Here is a 19,673-nt window from a genome sequence, read left to right on the forward strand (position 1 = left end):
TTCTTAGTTATTTTCTTCACCCTTAACTTTAGAAACACCCAACTGTCTTCATTGTCCTACCACGTCTCTACTGTTCCTCTTTGGACTCTTTTGCCAGCTCATCTTTGCCAAATGTTAGTGGGGATTCTCCCCATGTTCTGTCCTTAGCCCTCTACCCTGCTTTCTCTACACACTCCTTCCTGGGAACTTTATTCACTCCCATGGCTTCAAACATCACCTCTGTGAAGATGAGTCTCATATAGATCTATACATGTGGGTGGATGGATAGACAGACAGACAGACAGACAGACGGATAGATAGATAGATAGATAGATAGATAGATAGATAGATAGATAGATAGATAGATGGATGGATGGATGGATGGATGGATGGATGGATGGATGGATAGATAGATAGATAGATAGATGATAGATAGATAGATAGATAGATAGATAGATAGATAGATAGATAGATAGTCAGATAGATAGCTAGATAGATAGATAGATAGATAGATAGATAGATAGATAACCCTAATTCCACTTCAGAGCTCCTCATCTGTGTTTCCAACAAACTTCAGAACAACTCCATTTGGATGTTGCAGCATCAAAATAAACAATGTGGAAAGAATACTGATTTTGGATCAGAAGATCAGGATTCAAATTCTGACTGCCAAACTGGAATACTATATGCCTCATGCACTTACCTGCCATTTGCTTTCTCATCTTCTTTCCTTATTAAAGCTAGTCACAGAATTTGAGAGCTGCAAGAGGGGAAGAGATTTCATGGATGGGCAGTCTAAGCCATATATGACACAAATCTTTACTATGACATACCTGGCAAGCTTCTGCTTGAAGATCTCCCAGGAGAGGGAAATCACTCCTCTCCAAGTAGCCCACTCTTTTTGGGGGGAGCTCTCACTGTTTGGAAGGCTTCCTAGTCTATATTGGCCATTGTTGCAACAAGTAGCCATCTATCTTAGTAAAAACTCTAAGCCAGAAGGGTTAGGACTAGGCAATCAGGATTAAGTGACTTGCCCAGGGTCACACAGCTATAATATATCTGAAGCTAGATTTGAGCCCAGGTCTTCCTGACTCCAGGCCTGGCTCTCTATCCACTGTACCACCTAGCTGCTCCAGGTACAATTATTCTTCCCATCTCTAGGCCTGGCTCTCAAACCACTGAGATACCTAGCTGCCTCAAACAATTATTCTTAATCTCATTTTAAACACAAAGAAATTGAAGTTGGAAAAGTCTAAACCACTTGCTGAGATTCTCATCCAGGTCTCCCCATTTCAAATCGAACCCTTTCCATTTGGCCCTATCAGTGTAAGTGGTTCTTTAAAAACCTTTTCCTGGGGGCAGCTGGGTGGCTCAGTGGATTGAGAGCCAAGCCTAGAGACAGGAGGTCCTAGGTTCAAATCCAGCCTCAGACACTTCCCAGCTGTGTGACCCTGGGCAAGTCACTTGACCCCCATTACCTAGCCCTTACCACTCTTCTGCCTTGGAGCCAATACAGTGTATTGACTCCAAGACGGAAGGTAAGGGTTTAAAAAAAAAAAACCTTTTCCTTCCGTCTTAGAATAAATATTGTATATTGTTTCTAAGGCAGAAGAGTAGTAGTAACAGGTAGGTAGGCAATGGGAGTTAAGAGACAAAGCCCTTAATGCCCAGGGCCACACAGCTGGGAAGTGTCTGAGGCCACATTTGAACCCAGGACCTCCCAGCTCTAGGACTGGCTCCCAAAATGTTATTTGTAAAAGTCAACCACGAAGGTCCTGACAGCTAGCTGCTCCCATGGCTGCCTTCCTCGTCTGTATGTAGTCTTGGAGAGTGTACGTCTTTAACAAAAACTGGAAAAGGGAAGAGTTAGGCCTTTGGGGGCAGCTTTCTCCAGGGGCCCACACCCTTATGGTTACTCAGCTGCCTGAGGGGTATAGAGGATATGCTATCCTACCCTGTTCTCTGCTTATTGATTTTAAGAAAACATTTGACTTGGTAGAGCAAAAAATACTCTCATATACAGAAATCCAGGAAAGAAAGAACAGAGAAAACTTTGTTGACTCATTTGCTGAATGTTGATGACTAGCAAAGTATTCAACAAGGAAACAGGCATTTGCCAAAGTTGCTTACTAGTGTCCCAGAAAATGTCCCAAGGCAGGAGACAGACAGAAGAAGAATGTCCTGGGGAAGGTACAGTTCTCTAAACCCCCTGGGGAAATTGGCAGGTAGATCACAGAAGCTATGCTGGATCTAGGATTGGAGGAACTGAGGTTCAAATCTCAGGTCTGCCTTTTGCTGCCCTGGACAAAGCAGAGCCTCTCTAGACCTCAGTTCCCTCCTCAGTAAAATAAAGAGTTTGGTCTAGACCTTTCTAGCTCTAGACAGGTGTGATCCAATGACCCTGGGCAGGTCAACTTCCCCAGCCCTCAGTTTCCTCTTTAGTAAAGACCTTAGTGGTGGTCCCTTCTAAATCTAGGATCTTATGATAATGATCTTTAGAAAGCAACAAAGTCTCTCCTAAGTGAAATACAAAGTGTTTTTTTTTTATTGTTCTAACCACTCCCCATCCCTACACCCCCAGCCTTGACAACATGTGGCCAGAAGGATGCCCATCCATATCCATAGCCTTGCAATGCCCACTAGATTTAGAATCACAAGGTCTGCAACTTATCCGCTGCATGATCATAATAAGCAATTGGGTTCATTTCAGGAAGCCTGGATGAAGCTTTAGATGGGAATAAGGGCAGCATCCTAGCAGAAAAGGGAAAAGCCCAACAGTTCTTGCTTTGAAGGCACTTCAAAGATGCTACTCTATCAGGTCGTTTGGCCTCTTTGGTCTAGTGGAAAAAACACTATTTCTGGAGACAGAAGGCCTGGGTTCAAATCTGTCTCTGCTACTATTCGGTGCCTCAGTTAAGTCACTTATTAGATGAAAGGGGCTTTGAGGTCCCTCCTATAACCTCGTGAGCTTCAGGTTCTTCAGCTGCAAAATGGAGATAATAACTTTGGCACTGCCTAACTCTTAATGTGGCTGGAAGGGAAGTGCTGCACAGATCTTGCCAGGCACCATAAATGTGGGTCTTTGTTGTTCCTGGATGAAGGTTCCGGGGAGGTAAGAATCTGGGATGGGCACTGAGTAAGAGGAGGAAATGAGGATGGGTGGCATCTGAGAAACTCTGCAGAATGATTTCAAATTGCTCCTACTCGGGTTTAATACCAAGAGACTGGCCCTGGGTGGCAGATAGGCAGCCGGTCACGATCAGGAAGACGTAGGCTCATTCCCATCTCTGTAACACGGCTTCTCAGGGCCTCAAGGAACTCTGAGATTATAAGGGAGCCATCTGCATTGGTGAAGGGATTGTCCTCACTGTACTGATGATGTCAATGACTCAGACCAAAAACCAAAAAGGTCCTTGTGGTGTTACATGGCTGCTGTGCATGTTGAGGTACCATCTTCTCAGAAGAATGGAAATGACCACCAGAGGAGCAACCAAGAGACACACTGTGAGGTCAACAGGCTGTACTGTGACCAGTGGGCAGGAAACAATACAATAGAGGAAGGACCATCTAGCAAGTCAGAGCATCACCTCTTCAGAGCAGAGATCAGAAATGACTGAATTAGAAGGATAAAGAGAAGAAGGGATCCAGGAAGCTTTGGTCCAGAGATGAGATGAGCAAATGGACCTCCCTCCCTTTGCAGAAAAAGTGGGGAGCGAGAGGTGTGGAATATTTGCCAGGCATCGGCAGCATGTTGACTGCTTTAGCTGAAATTTGGGGCGGGGGGAATCTTTAGCAAGGGAAAGCATTTGGAAATGATTGTGCTATTAAAGCCAAAGAGATGGGGTGAAATGTAAAGCCAGTAAAGAGGGCAGGCTTTCAATTCTATAAAATACAACTCGTAGAATTATATAGAAAACAAATTATATTGAAATACAGTTATTCAGATATTATTTTAAACCAAGTTCATGGACCCAAAAGTAAGAACACTTGTTCTGAGCAAAACATCGTGTTAGTCACAAAATTGACTGTGAAGTGTCAAGGAGATACAATCCTGGGCAGCTAGGTGGCTCAGTGAGTAGAGAGCCAGATCTAGAAATAGGAGGGCCTGGGTTCAAATGTGGCCTCAGACAATTCCTAGCTGTCTAGACAAGTTTCCTAACCCCCACTGCCCTGACCACTCTTCTACCTTGGAATCAATACTTAGTATCAATTCTAAGATAGAAGGTAACATTAAAAAAAAAAAAAGAATATACAGTACTGCGTCACTTTGTTGACTCTAAGAAAACTTTTTGTTCAGTGGATTAAAACAAAGTCAACCAGGCATCTACTTTGTATATGTTAAGACCATACAAGACTCTTCAGAAGTTGTAGCAATGCAGGTAACTTCGATTAATTTCTGGTTATTGATATTAAAAGGAGGTATAACACTGGGAGATACTGTTCACCAAAGGGGTTTACTGCAGTCATGGAAGATATCCAGCACAGGGTCCAAAGGGAAGAGGATATCCCTTTAGGGCAGTGATGGCAAACCTTTTAAAGACTTGTGTGCTGTGCCCCGCACCACCACCACCCCCGAGTGCCAAAGTGCAACCTGCCCCACATTATCCCACACAGGGGAGAGAGGAAGAGCTCCCATTGGGTTGCTGGGCAGAGGGGTAAGTGATGTGAAAAATGTCTTCAAGCACAGTGGAGAGAAGGAAGGGAGAGGCTCCACCAAATCCCCTCTGCCTTTCTACTAATAAACTCTACAGGATGAGGAGGAAGGGTGATGCGTGTGGCCACAGAGAGCATTCTGTGTGCCATCTTTGGCATGTGTGCCATATGTTTGCCATCACTACTCTAGATTGTGAAATCCTCCATACACCGTCATCTGTGGATGACTCTGTGCTGATTACATCAAATCCCAGAACACTACAATGCGTCCTGAAGATTCAGAAGAACTCAATCTCTTTCCTGCCACTGAAGGAACTAATAGAATCTGAATGTAGATTGCAACAGACCATTTTCCACTTTAGCTCCTTCATGTGTTTTTTTTTTCTTTTAAAGCTATATGTGTCTTCTTTCATAACATGACAAACTCGGAAATATATATATATTACATGGTAGTATATGTATGAACTATATTATTGCCCACTGTCTTGGAGAGGAAGGGAGAGAACATGGATCACAAAATATCCAAAAATGATTATTTAAAATTGTATTGTGAAGATGGAATTATCTCTCTTTGTTATTTATAATGTAATCAATCAGCAACCTTTAGTTTAATCAATCAAAAACTAAAAACACCCCTACTTAACATTTGACCAGTCACTAAGTAAGAGAATTCAGAGTCACTAACTAGAGTAAGTTCACACCTCCAAAGGCTACTGCCACCCCCCTTGGGCAGTGCTAGGTAAATTGAAAGACTTGAATTGGTTCCTGTAAAGTGGGGGAGCAACAGGAAGTGGTATTAAGAAAACCGCTTTAAAAAGGCAAGCTCAAGGATTCAGTCTCTGACTGTGTGTCGGTAAGTGGTGAGCCAGGACTGGAAGAGGAGACTCTTTCTCTGGATCCTGTGTATTTTGTGGGAGTGGAATGATTCTTTCTTTTTTCCTTCGGTAAGGAGACCCTCTCTGCTCATTGGTGCTTTGGTGGGACACTCCCTTCAGCGTGAGTTCTAGTGAGATTCATGGCAGTCTTAGTCTTGTGTGCACTGAAGATTCTCAGTGGCAGATTTTTCAGGGTCTCCTGGCTCTTCAGATTTTGGCTTCCTAATTAGGACTTTGGATTCTGGCTTTCAGATTTGCATTTGTGGTCTGGAGACATTAGGATTAAACTTAGGGTATTTGGAGCTAGGCTGTCCTTTTGGTCTCTTTATCTCTGTTTTTCCACTTTCACTCTTTCTACTTCTTTGTAAATAAAGCTGCCAAAAGCCATTTTGACTTGAGCTATAATATTTTTAAATTGGTGACCACAATATTGCTTTAGAATCCTCATATTTAGCATAAAACCTAAATTTAAATTCTTACAGTATCTACATGTAATTGGGGGAAAAATAAAGCCCTCTCATGAGGGGACAATTTCTACCTCAAAACCAGATTCCCCAAGAATCACAACTATGGATTTCCCAAAGGCCAATCAATGATGAGGAGACAATATTGAGCATAAGTAGGCTGCTGCATATTACCAATAGTGACTTGAATGAATAAGAAAACATGCCTTTAGGAAGAGCAAGGAATAACCAGTGGAGAACTCAAGAGCTATTCTATTACCAATGGAAAGGAAGGCCCCCAGGAGGGGGGGAGGGGGGCAGAACCCTTGTAGAAGACTTATGGGAGAATCTGGAGAAGAGCTGCATAGAGCAAGAAGTTGTAAATGGATAGTGATCTGTCCACTGGAGGGAGTAATGACACTAATGAGATAAGAGACACATGACCAGGAAGGAAGGCTGTCTAGTTACATTAAAAACAAAAAACAAAAAACTGTTCAGTAGGGGCATCTACTTCAGTAGATTGAGAGTCAGGCCCAGAGATGGAAGATCCTTGGTTCAAATCTGACCCTAGACACTTCCCAGCTGGGTGACCCTGGGCAAGTCACTTAACCCCCTTTGCCTAGCCCTTACCACTCTTCTGCCTTAGAGTCAATACACAGTATTGATTCTGAGACCAAGGGTAAGGGTTTAAGAAAAAAGAAAACAGGTCAGATGTCACCCTGATATTCCCCCACCCCCACCAAAACAGTAAAAAAAAAGGGGGGGGCTCCTATGTGCTAGGAAGAGCCTCTGAGAAGGATTTATGGAAAACATGAAAGTCAGCCAACAAACGTGTATTAAGCAATTATAATGTGCCAGGCACTGTGCTAAATCTGGGCACATAGAGTAGCAAAAATATTGTTGCTGTCCTAAAAAAGCTTCCATTCTGATGGGGGAGAGAATAAACATACACACACACACACACACACACACACACACACACACACACACACACACACACACTGTGTATACATGATCATACGCAATGTTTGTAAATGGAGATCCAGTGTAAATGGGGAGGAATCTCAGCAGGAGGATAGATACAAGCAGCAGGAAAGACTGAAGAGGCTTCTTTGTAGAAGGAGAGATTTGAGTTGGAATTTGAAGGAAGTCACAGGAGCCAGCAGGCAGAGATGGGGAGGGAGAGCATTCCAGGTATAGGGGTCAGCCTTCAAGAATGCATGAATTCAGAGTTTAGAGTTTTATGTTCAAGAAATAGCAAGCAATCCAGTGTCGCTAGCTCACCAAGTATGTAGAGGGCAGTAAGTTATAAAGGTAGGAAGGGACCTGGCTGTGAAGAGTGTCCAAGAGAACATTTTATGTTGGATCCTGTAGGCAATAGGGAGCTATAGAAATTTATTGGGTAGTGTTAGAAGGGAATTTCTCTCTCCATTATGTTGCTTTATTTGTCATCATCAATCAGTGACCTGTAGCTCTTTTACCACTGAGATGTGCAGGTATAAACAAACCCTTAGAGAAAGGAAGTTGAAACCAACAAATGGGAAACTGATCCCACAGGCACTGCCTCCCTGGGTGGTGCCAGGAAATTAAGAAACTATGGTTGGTTCCTGAGATCTGACATGAGAGAGCAAGTGGGTGGAGAAAACTGCTTCTAATGTCAGACCAGGAGGTCTTCTGTGTCTTCTTCTGGGTGGAGCTTGGAATTTGAAGGAATCCTAGTTGGTGGGGATCTTCAATCCATCATGGTGGCCAATAGAGTAGTAAGCTAAGCAACTCTTGATCTCTCTTACCTGTCCCTCTCTTTACTACTGCTACTTTACTGTAATAAAACTATTAGCAGCCTCCTAATTTAATTTTAACTATTACAATAGGGAGGGTCACATGTCAGATCTGCACTTTAGGAAGTATAATTTTAGAGCTAAATGGAAGGAGGAGTGGGGTGGGGAGATTTGAGTACAGAAACAAACCAGAAGGCTATTTCAATAGTCCAGGAGTTAAGGTGATGACATAGGGGACTGTACGAATGGAGAGAAGGGGACATATGCCAGATGTTGTGAAGGCACAAACAACAAAACTTGGAAAAAGATTGGGTATGTAGGAATACGAATTGAGGGTGACACCAAGGTCATGTCATGAGCTTGAATGAGATAATGAGATCAATGGTGGAGATGATGAGTTTTAAATGTTGATCCCAATTGGGATTCAAGCTTAGAAGTCAATAAAGAAGTATGGGTTAGATAAATAAACAGGATAATCATCTGTATAGAGATGAAGATTGAATCCATATATGCTGAGGAGATCACCAAACTGATTTAGTGTCCAGGAGAAGAAAGCCCAGAACAGAGTCAGAGTTAGGTGAGTGTGACTCAGAGGCCTATCAGACCTAGTCTGATAGGCACAGAACCAGAAGAGTGAATAAAGACAATAGGATGAGAGAGAGAGAGAGAGAGAGAGAGAGAGAGAGAGAGAGAGAGAGAGAGAGAGAGAGAGAGAGAGAGAGAAAGAGAAAGAGAGAGAGGGAGGGAGAGAGAGAGAGGAAGAGAGAGAGAAAGGGAGAGAGAGAAAGGGAGGGAGGAGAGGGAGAGAGAGAGAGAGAGAGAGAGAGAGAGAGAGAGAGAGAGAGTGAGAGAGAGAGAGAGAGACAGACAGACAGACAGAGAGAGAGAGAGGAAGAGAGAGAGAGAGAGAGAGAGAGAGAGAAAGGGAGGGAGAGAGAGAAAGGGAGGGAGGAGAGGGAGAGGGAGAGAGACAGAGACAGAGAGAGACAGAGAGAGAGACAGAGAGAGACAGAGAGAGAGAGACAGAGAGAGTTCCTCAAAGACAGTGTGGGGGAGGAGAACTTAGCACCTGTGAAATCTCATATCCAAAGCACAAATAGCAAGCCATGCAAACCACAGCCAAAATTCTCTTCTAAATTCCAAGAAAGGAAACAAAAGCATTGTTAATCAAATACTTATATAGAATCTCTGGTGTGGCTCAACCAAATGGATAGTGCTGGGCTTGGAATCAAGAAGCCCAGAACTCAAATTCTGGATTGCTACTTATTGGCTATATGCCCTGAATAATATCTCTTGACCTCTCTGTTCCTAAGGCTAGTCTCTAAGATTTATCTGCTAAATCTTAGTATCATCAGAGTTCAGTTGGTCCATGTGGAGAAATGGAGAATTATGAAGGAGCCACTTTTTCTTATTTAAAAAACTGTCATTTTTTTTCCAGCAGGCAAATATATTTTTTCTTCTTTTAGTTTGTGTTTCCTTTTCCATTTGGCCAATCCTACTCTTTAAAGAACTGTTTTCTTCAGTGCTTTTTTCGCCTCCATTTTCATTTTGTCCTTTCTATTCATTAGGAAATGGTTTGCTTCAGTGTATTTTTGGCCTACTACAGTTTTTAGGCAATTGATTTCTTGAGTGAATAGTTTCTTAGCTATTGAGTTTTTCTGTCATTCTCTTACCATTTGATTATTTTTTTAAACCCTTACCTTCCATCTTGGAATCAATACAATGTATTGGTTCCAAGGCAGAAGAGTGGTAAGGACTAGCCAATGGGGGTCAAGTGACTTGCCCAGGGTCATACATCTGGAAAGTGTTTGAGGCCAGATTTGAACCTAGGACCTCGCATCTCTAGACCTGACTCAATCCACTGAGCTACCCAGCTGCCCCCACCATTTGATTTTTTAAAAACTTCTTTTCAAGTTCTTCCAGAGGTTCTTTGTGGACCTGACATAGATAGATAGATAGATAGATAGATAGATAGATAGATAGATAGATAGATAGATAGATAGATAGATAGATAGATAGTAAAAAATATATACATATATAGTAAAATAATATAATAAAAATTATATTTTAAAACTCTTACTTTCTGTCTTAGTAATAACTTTAAAACAGAAGGCAAACATGGTTACATGGATTTGTCCAGGGCCACACAGTTGGAAGTGTCTGAGGCCAGATTTGAACCCAGGTTCTCCCATCTTTAAGCCTGGCACTCTGTTCTCTGCACCACCTAGCTACACCTACAAATATTATTTTAAAAATAATTTGGCCCTCCTATTCCCTGGCCCCAGAGAGTCATTTTTCAGATCAGGATACTTTGGGGTCAAGTCCTGTCTCAGATCCCCAAATCACAGTAACCTCTCCTCTCACTGCCCTGAACAACTCTGTAAGACTTTAAGTTGATGCGTCTCCAGAGAAAGAAGTGTTGGAATCAGATACAGATCAAAGCAAGCTGCCCTTCACATTAATTTATTTACAGTTTTATTTGGGGGTTTTGGTTTTATATTCATATATAAATATTCTCTTACAACAATAACAAATATGAAAAATACCTTTTATAACCCAGATCAAGTGCTTTTCAAGACAGGAGGGGGAAGTGAGGGTGACAGACAATTTGGATCTTATAGTTTTAGAAAACATGTTAAAATTGTTATTACACATAGTTAGGAAAATAAAATATCTTTAAACATTTTTTTTAATGTCTATGCAAAAAACGGACTTTAAGCTGCATCTCTACTATTGGGCTGCAAATAGCAAACTACACACACACACACACACACACAAAGTGTGTAGTTATTTGAAGCTATAGGTGCCTAGTGGTCCCTAACAAGTCAGAAAATGGATCCAAGTCTGTCCAGATTGAGGTCGAAATGAGAGGTAAGAGCAACTTCTCAGTGCAAAGTTGGCCTGACTTCTCTATTCCACACTCCACCCACTCATTGAAACTCAGTTTACCTCTCCATAAGAGAGATTATCATCAGATCCTAGAATTAGAACTCATAGCCTTGGGCACCTTCTAGTACAACTCCTTTATTTAAGAAAGGAGGACAGTGAGGTTTGGAGAGAAGTGCCCTGAGGGTTCCACTCTAACCTCCATTATCTATGCACCAGGGGTTATAAAGTGGTGTCAGGGTGAGCTATCTTTAGGAGCCAGCCATAAGGTTGCTCCTTATGAGATGAGGTCAGATTAAGATTTTGGAGGCTTCCAAGAAAACCAAAGCAAGCCGCCAAAGCCCATTGGTTCAGTTTGAGTGTACCCCGAGTTCTAGATTTGAAAAAGTTCCTGAAAAGCTGTCAAAGGCACAGAGAAGTTGCTAACTGGGGCGTCATGTAATAGGCTCGGAGGGCCTCCTGGCCTTGTCCAAGCTCGGAGCACCCGGAACCCAGTTCACCCTAGGCTCCTTGGCCCTGGCAATGGAATACCAGAACCTCCCCAGTTCGGCAAGGGATTGCTTCCAATGGGGGGGTGGGGTACTAAAAGGTTACCTTCATTTCCTGGCCAACCGGAGCCTCCCATCCCCCTCGCCTAAGAGTGCCCAAGGGTGCCCCAATTAAAATGTCTGTGGGGAGGAGATCCAGCTGCAGGGAGGGGGGAGGGAGGGTGTCAGAACCCCGGCGGGGAAGGCTAAGGAAGCCGGGGAGGAACTTGCAACCTTACGGACAACATGGCCTAGGAAGGGAATGGGATGGACACGATGGCGCCCTCATCTCTCTCAAGGTACCGGCCCCGGCTGGGGGCCAGAATGCGCAGCCTCGTAAGTGAATCTCGGGAAAAGGTTACTTTAAATGTCAAAGGCCTGGGGGTGGGGAAGGAGGAGGAGGAGGAAGATGTCGACGAGGAGGAGGAGGAAGAGACCGCCCAAGGTAAGGGCCAGAACTAGTCCCAAGCCCCACCCCGGCCCGGCCCCGCCCCGCTCCTGCCCACCGGAGCTCGGGAGACTGGCAGGCCTGGGGGGAGGGCGAGGGATAGGGCCCAGAGGCTTCCCTCCCTCGCTCTGGACTCACCCCGTTGGCCGCGGCTATGCGCACGATGAGCTGGATGGCCTCCTGCATATAGAAGCGGCCGTCGCCGCCCACCACCAGCGTGGCGTCAGGCCGCTGCCCCGGCTCCACAGTGGCCAGGATACTTTGGATGAAGTTCTCGGCGTAGTGTGGGCTCTCCTGGAACACCCGCACCCGCTTGCGGAGCCCGCTCGTGCCGGGCTTCTGGTCCGGGTACGCCTTGGTCTGGACATTCACGATCTTGACCATGGTGCTGCTGCTGGGGCTGCTCGGGTGCTGGGGCTAGGACTGCCGCTGCCCTCACCGCCTTGGCCTGGCCTGGCCTCGCTGCCTGTCACTCCTGGCTCCGGCTCGGGCTCCGCCTGCCTTCCTGCTGTCTGTCCCCCAGCAGCTGCTCTGGGCCGCCACGGCTGGCTGTGTCACTCTCACTCACCCACAGCCCCCAGCCGGCTCTCCTTAAAGAGACAGCGACCTGGGACCTCCCCCTCCCTGGGACCACCCACCCCCAAGCTAGTGCCCGTGCAGGGAGAGAAGGTGCTCCCCACCCTCTGCCCTCGTGGGTGGGGCCTTCCTGTCCGGCCTTTCCTCCTCCCACCAACCCCACTTCCGAAACCAAACCCTCCACGACTGCACCCGGGGGAAGGCTCAGGTGGTCGGAGAACAGAAGAGCTCCTGCGCTTTCCCGAAGCCTGGCGATTTTCTAGGCGGCTGTGGGACGTGCCCTCTCCGTAGCCAGGGTGGTGGAGGAGAGGACTTCGGGATTTGGAGTCTCCATCCGAGAGAGGAAGATACCGAAGATATTTGGCAAGAAAACCCCATGGCTTCAGACCTTATGCAATCTGGGGCCAAGAGCCTGGCTGGGCCTCAGTTTCCTCATCTGTCAAATGAAAGGATTGGCTCAAATGACCTCTGAGGACCCTTCAGCTTCTAAATATCCATCAAGGACCGTGGAAAAGGCGCAATTTTCAATCTGTATGATCTTGGTCAAGTGACAGCCGGGATTCGAAACCAGATTTTTGGATGAAAATCTTTTCCATGGTCCTGGTGAATCACATATTTAGATTCTCAAAGACAATCAGCCAACAATTTACATACAGTGCTGTAAGGTTTGCAAAGCATTTTACAGGTACATATTATGTTATCCTGGGCGGTAGGGGTTATTACAGTATCCCCATTTTACAGAGGAGAAAACTGAGGCTGAAGGAGTAAATGACTCGTTCTCACCTACTATTTGAAATTGCATTTGAATTCAGGTCCTCCAGGTCTAGTCATTCTATCTACTGTGACACCTAAGTGCCTCATTATACATACATATATATATGTATATATATATAATTTTTTAGTCCTTATGTGTGTGTGTACACACACATATATCACACACATATATATGTGTGTGTGTGTGTGTGTGTGTGTTTAGTCCTTACCTAGAATTATCTTTCACAAGGCAGAAGAGTTGTAAGGACTAGGCAATTGGAGTTAAATGACTTGTTCAGGGTCTCACAGCTAGGAAGTGTTTAAGACCAGATCTGAACCCAGGATCTCTAGACTCAGGCCTGGAACCACCTAACTGCCCCACTGGCTCATTATTAATTAAGCTCCTACTATGTGCCAGGTACTAGACTAAGTACTAGGAGAAAAAAGAAAGGTGAAAGACAGTCTCTCCTCTCAAAAAGCTCTCATTCTAGGTCACCTAATTCAGCCTCTTTGATGTGTTCTTAGGAATAATTAAGTACCTATAGTGGTCCTCCAGTGTACCATATCCCCTCCTCACCTTCCCACTCTGGAAGGGCATCAAGACCTCTCCCTGACAAATGATGACAAGGTGATCAATGGAACATGGAACCTATACCCTAAAGCCCATAATCTTGCTCTAGCTCCTTATTCCCTATGACAACAAAGCCCAAAACATCCCTCCACCAGAGTCTGGGAAGGGAGATGCAAATCGGCCAGACCCCAACAAATATGCCAACCCTGATTCACAGGGTGTGGAAGCTGCCACACCATGGAGGAAGCTATTACCCTGCAATGGAAGCTGCCACTCTATAGTGGAAGCTCCACTCCTCAGAGGAAGCTGCCACTCTCTAGAGGAGCTGCTACTATCAGCTCCAGAGACTACTCTACCAGCCTCTGGACTTGTCCATCAGCCCTAAAGCTACCTGATTAGCCTCAGGCTAGTCTACCACCTATCATACCACCAAAACCCCACCACTTCTTCAAATAAAATTCTTTTCTTACTTCTAGACTGAACACAGTTTGAGTCTCCCATTCTTGAGGCAAGACCCTGCTACAAACTTGGGTGCATTTCTCCCATATCACCTTTATGTGAAAGTTGAAGAAGCTGGGTCCTACAGAAAGGAAGTGACTTACTCAAAGTCAACCAGACAGTCCATTTACACTTCCTCTTCAGCTATGTTTTCTTTTTTCTTCCCTTAACTTTTAAATGGAAAAAGCTGAACCAGAGAATTGCAAAGGAAATTTCAAGCTATAAATCTTTAGCAACAAAGCCCTCAGTGTGCCTTCATTATTACCCACTTGACAAATAGTTATGAATGCACACTCTAATAGTCAAGTAAGTGTGAAGTAACTGAAGATGAAGGGTCCAAATGAGATAATGCTAGAGAAAATGCCTGAAGTAGGGGAGTGGAAAGAGCCATTGGTAGGTACTATTATTATCTCCATTTTACAGATGAAGAAACTGAGGCAAACAGATAAAATGAGTTGCCACAGGTCACATATCTCTGTGTCTGGGGCAGAATTTGAACTCAAGTCTTCCTGACCATGCTCAGCCCTCTGTGTACAGTGTTGTCACCTAGATGCCTCTTAAGTGTTAATCTAATGCCTGCATTTAGTATTGAAAGTGGATTTAGAGAAAACATAACTGACTCCATTTGTCCTGCATGTGATAGTTCTTTTTTCTTTCTATGTGGTCTCTTTGATACACATTTACCAGTATTTCCTCTGAGACAATGAATATCTCTTTTTATAAGTCCTTAACAAATGCTAACTAATTAACTGTTTAAGAGGGTACTGTTTTCTTTGGTTTACTATATGGCTACACTTACAAGGTCATAGTCTTTGCTTTGTAACAAATTAACCATGCTCTTTTCATTTTAATAAATACCTTTTTCCACATCCCCCATATCTACTTTGAACAAAATTGCATTCTAAGAAACACATCTCTGTTGTTTCCCTCTCCAGGGTTGTTGAATGCAGCTGACCAGGAGATAACCCTGCCAGTTTCCAGCTTCCCCAGTCTTTTTTTTTCCTTTTTAAAACCCATAGGGGGAAGCTGGGTGACTCAGTGGATTGAGAGCCAAGCCTAGAGGCAGGAGGTCCTGGGTTAAAATCTGTGTGACCCTGGGTAAGTTACTTGACACCCCCCCCCTTGCCTAGCCTTTACCACTCTTCTGCCTTGGAACCAATACACAGTATGGATTCCAAGATAGAAGGTAAGGGTTTTTTTTTTGGGGGGGGGGGAAGAAAAAAAAAACACCCTTACCTTCTCTCTTAGAGTCCATGCTAAATATTGATTCCAAAGCAGATGTGCAAGTGCTAAATAGGCAGGGTTAAGTCACTTGTCCAGGGTCACACAACTAAAAAAGTGTCTGAGGTCACATTTGAACCCAAGTCCTCCTGATTCAATTCACTGTGCTACCTAGCTGTTCCCTCTGGCTATGTTTTTTTAAACAAACAAGCAAATACAAATCAAAACCAAAACCACCACCATCACTCCCCACCGCCCAGCCTTTTCTAGGGACTTTAGTTACTATGCAAAACAACTTATGGAACAGCTTCCCCAAATTGTGCCTTCCATGAAGCACACACAGACACAGACACAGACACACACACACACACACCAATTGAAATGTATTTAAACCTAGCCCCCTTGCCCTTCATGGACCCTCTTGAATTTCAGGGTTGTGTGATGACCCCAGATTGCAATTCCCCTGCCTCAGTTAAAAGCCCCTGTTGTTGTTGCTACTTCAGTAGTTGTCTTCATTTCACATCAACAGGTCATACAGATGAGGAAAAGCAAATATATGTCATCTGAGGAATTGGGAGACATACAAATGATGGTGAGTGTCATCCTCCTGATTGGATAAAGTAACTGCAGTTTACCTCTCTGTATCTTATTTGGGCACTAGCTAGAAAGGACCCTGAAAATTGCCCCATCTGGTTTCAGGAGATTTAGAGAGCATTGTGTGTGGCCAGAAGGCTGCATGGGGAACATGGGAAATCTCCGCTTTGTTTGGGGGGGGGGCATCTCATCTCATCTGCCCGTTCTCAGGATTGCTGAGAGAGAGATAGTTTTCCCCCCCTAAGCGTTGAACAGTCACAGGACTGTATGAGTTCATCTTAAGTTAGAATAATTCTTCCCAGTTCTTCAGAGGGCAGAGAGGCTTTCTCCTTCTAATTTAGGTCAGTTGTAACTTCTGCCTATCAATGACACTATTCAGAAGGCCCACCAAGTGGTAGGGAAAGCCCTGGACTCTAATGAAAGAAATGCAAATTAAAACAACTCTGCTTTTCCATCTCACACCCATGAGTAAAAATGGTAGAAGAAAAAAGGGCAAATGTTGGTGGAGTCATGGGAAGATGGGCATACTAATGCCAGCTGCTGTGATTGTGGATACAAGTCAAGGATAATAAATTTCTTTAATTAGAGTTGGAAGAAACCTTAGAAATCTTCTCTCTGATAGCTTAAGGGTAGCCACATAGTACAGTGGATAGAGAACTAGACCTGGAGTCAGAAAGAACTTAGTTCAAATCCAGTTTCAGACACTTATTAGCTGCATGACCTTGGGTAAGTCACTTTACCCTGTTGGTCTCAGTTTCTTCATCTGTCAAATGAATTGGCAAACCACTACAGTATCTTTGCCAAAAAAAATTAAAAGGTGGGGGGCCGGGAACAGGGGAAGAATTGGGATCTCCAGATTTTAAGTTGATAGGTGTATGTGATTTTTTTAAAAACTGTTTTTTTTTTTAAATTAGGGGGCAGCTAGATGGCTCAGTGCATAGAGAGAATGATTTCAAATTTAACCTCAGACACTTCCTAGCTGTATGACCTTGGGCAAGTCACTTAACCCAGTTGCCTAGCCTTTACCACTCTCTTCCTTGGAACCCAAATTTAGGATCAATTCTAAGACAAACAGTAAGGATTTTTTTTTAGTCAGAAGGTAGTGTCCTTGGATAGTCAATATTAGGAATGATGTCCAATAACCAAATTTATCTTCATACTCCAATACTTCCCAACTCCAATATCCCACCTTTGGGTGAGTTCCCAATCCCCCTCCCCATTCTGCTCCAGGAGTCAGTCTCTCAGTAACCAAACCCCTGTGCAAGATTTTACCCCCACCTGACTCTACATCTCTCTCCTCTCCCCACCCCAACCTACCCAACCAGGTTGTCTATAGTACCCTCTTTAGAGGGTAAGTTCTGGCTTCAGGTCAAAGCCAAGGGAATGCAAGTTCATGTTCTCATTTTGAATGGAACAGAGTGAATTGCACAGAATGAGCAGGTTCTGTGGAAGGTCATAAATTGTAAGGAGACTGGAAAGGTTGGAAGGACTTTAAATGCCAAATGGAGCATTTTATATGTGATCTTGAAGGTAATAGGGTTCCATTAGCATTTCTGAGTGTAGGGGTGATACGGACAGACCTGCACACTCGGGAAATGACCTTGGCAGCCGAGAGGAGGATGGATGGGAGTGGGGAGAAATGAACTAAGGACACCAACCAGGAGTATCGCAGGAAATATCGCAACTATCCATGTAAGTACAAGGTGAAAAGAGCCTGTGTGAGTAGAGAGAAGGGGACATAAATGAGACAGCTGGGCAGGTAGAAATGGCGCCGTGGCAAAAGACCAGGGAATAGGTAATAAGGGGAAGTGAGGGGCTCAGGATGACACCTAGGTTGGGAGCCCGGCTGATTAGGAGGATGTAAATGTACTAATGGTTAAGCTCTACAGATCGTCTACAGTTTTGAGACAATCTGTTGTTGTTCAGACATTTTTCAGCCAGGTTCAACTCTTCACAGTCCCATTTGGGGTTTTTTTTTGACAAAGGTACTAGAGTGGTTTACCATTTCCTTCTCCAGTTCATTTTATAGATGAAGACCTTATGCAGACAGGGTTAAGTGACTTTCCCAGAGTCACAAAGCTAGAAGGTGTCTGAGCCATTTTTTAATTCAGGAAAATGAGTCTTCCTGCCTCCAAGCCTGGAATTTTATCCAGTATGCCACCTAACTTCCCCTTACATTCTTTTTTGTTTTTTAAACCCATCTTGGAATAAATACTAAGCCCTGGTTCAAAAGCAGAAGAGCAGTAAGTGGAGGCAATAGCAGTTAAGAAACTTGCCTAGGGTTACACACCTAGGATGTGTCTGAGGTCAAATTTGAACGCAGCACCTACTCTCTCTGGGCCTGATTCTCAATGCACTGAGTCATTTATTTGCTCCACCTCTTACATCCTTTATCCATTTCATTTCCCAAATACGGATAGTTCAGCCAAACACTTTTGAGTGGTGATTCTCTTGGAGCTTATTCAGGAGGCTCTGCAATGGTTTGGGGCTTGATGGGACCACTACATTGTCATCTGCAGAAAGGAACATCAGAAGAAACTCCTCATTTATGGGAAATTCTTCAACTTAGATTGTGGAGAATCTCCTCCAAGACAGTGGGAAACCTGGCTCCTGTTTTATGCCTCACCTGCTGCTACTGATCAGAAAGTCATGAAACAAGATAATCTCTCTAATTTATATATGTGTGTGTGTATGTGTGTCTGTGTGTGTGTGTGTGTGTGTGTATTACGTAAACCTAACCTTTTGTCTTAGAATCAATACTGTGTATTGGTTCCAAGGCAGAAGAGTGATAAGGATTGGGCAATGGGGGTCTAGTGACTTGCCCAGGGTCACACAGATAGGGAGTGTATGGGGTCAGATTTGAACCTAGGACCTCTCTCATCTCTGGGTCTGGCTCTCCATCCACTGAGCTACTCCCTCTAATTATATTTTTTCACTAACTTTAAATGCTAATGTGCATTTGAGTTATTTTGTGGGAAGAAACTTTTTAAGGGAGGAATTTAACTACCAAATCACATACTTTCTTTTGAAAGTCAGCAAACAAAAGGGCTTTAAAAGACTGTCTGCCCTTTGATCCAGCCATAGCACTGCTGGGTTTGTACCCCAAAGAGATAATAAGGGAAAAGACTTGTACAAGAATATTCATTGTGGTGGCAAAAAAATTGGAAAATGAGGAAGTGTCCCTCGATTGGGGAATGACTGAACAAGATAGAATGCTATTGTGTTCAAAGGAATAATGAACTGGAGGAAATCCATGTGAACTAGAACACAATCTAGGGATTGATGCAGAGTGAAAGGAGCAAAACCAGGAGAAAATTATACACAGAGATGGATACACTGTGGCACAATCAAATGTGATAGACTTTGCTACTAGCAGCAATGCAATGACCCAGGACAATGCAGAGGAATTTAGGAGAAAGAATGTATCCACATCCAGAGAAAGAACTGTGGGAGCAGAAATGCAGAAGAAAAACATAGGATCAATTACATGGTTCAATGAGGATATGATAGGGGTTTTGGTTAAAAGTTCACACTACTGCAAATATGAATAACACGGAAATACGTTTTGAACATGATACATGTATAACCCAGGCGAACTGTTTGTCAGCTCTGGGAGAGGGAGGAAAGTGGGGGGAGGGGGGATAATGCATCATGTAACCATGGAAAATATTCTAAATAAATTTAAAAAAAAAGAAAGTCAGCAAGCAATGGACAGTTAGATGGTGCAGTAGATAGAACACCATCTTTGTGACATGGCTTCAGACACTTACTAGCTGTGTGACCCTGGGCAAATTACTTAACCCTATTTGTCTTGGTTTCCTCATCTAAAAAAAAGAACTGGAGAAGGAAATGGCAAACTACTCTAGGGTCT

At 43.9% G+C, this 19,673-nt stretch overlaps 1 protein-coding gene across 1 annotated transcript in view; it reads right to left on the reverse strand.

Annotated features, from left to right (window-relative positions):
• Window positions 1–12,458, reverse strand: part of PGM1 (phosphoglucomutase 1) — a 49,845-nt gene extending 37,387 nt beyond the window's left edge. The window contains exon 1 of the mRNA XM_056815029.1: window positions 11,728–12,458. Coding sequence (XP_056671007.1) covers window positions 11,728–11,973 — 246 coding nt within the window. The 5' untranslated portion in view covers window positions 11,974–12,458. The remainder of the gene's footprint in view (window positions 1–11,727) is intronic.
• Between the last annotated feature and the right edge of the window lie 7,215 nt (window positions 12,459–19,673).

The sequence above is a fragment of the Monodelphis domestica genome, chromosome 2 (genome assembly GCF_027887165.1).
Source record: "Monodelphis domestica isolate mMonDom1 chromosome 2, mMonDom1.pri, whole genome shotgun sequence".
Lineage (NCBI taxonomy): Eukaryota > Metazoa > Chordata > Mammalia > Didelphimorphia > Didelphidae > Monodelphis > Monodelphis domestica.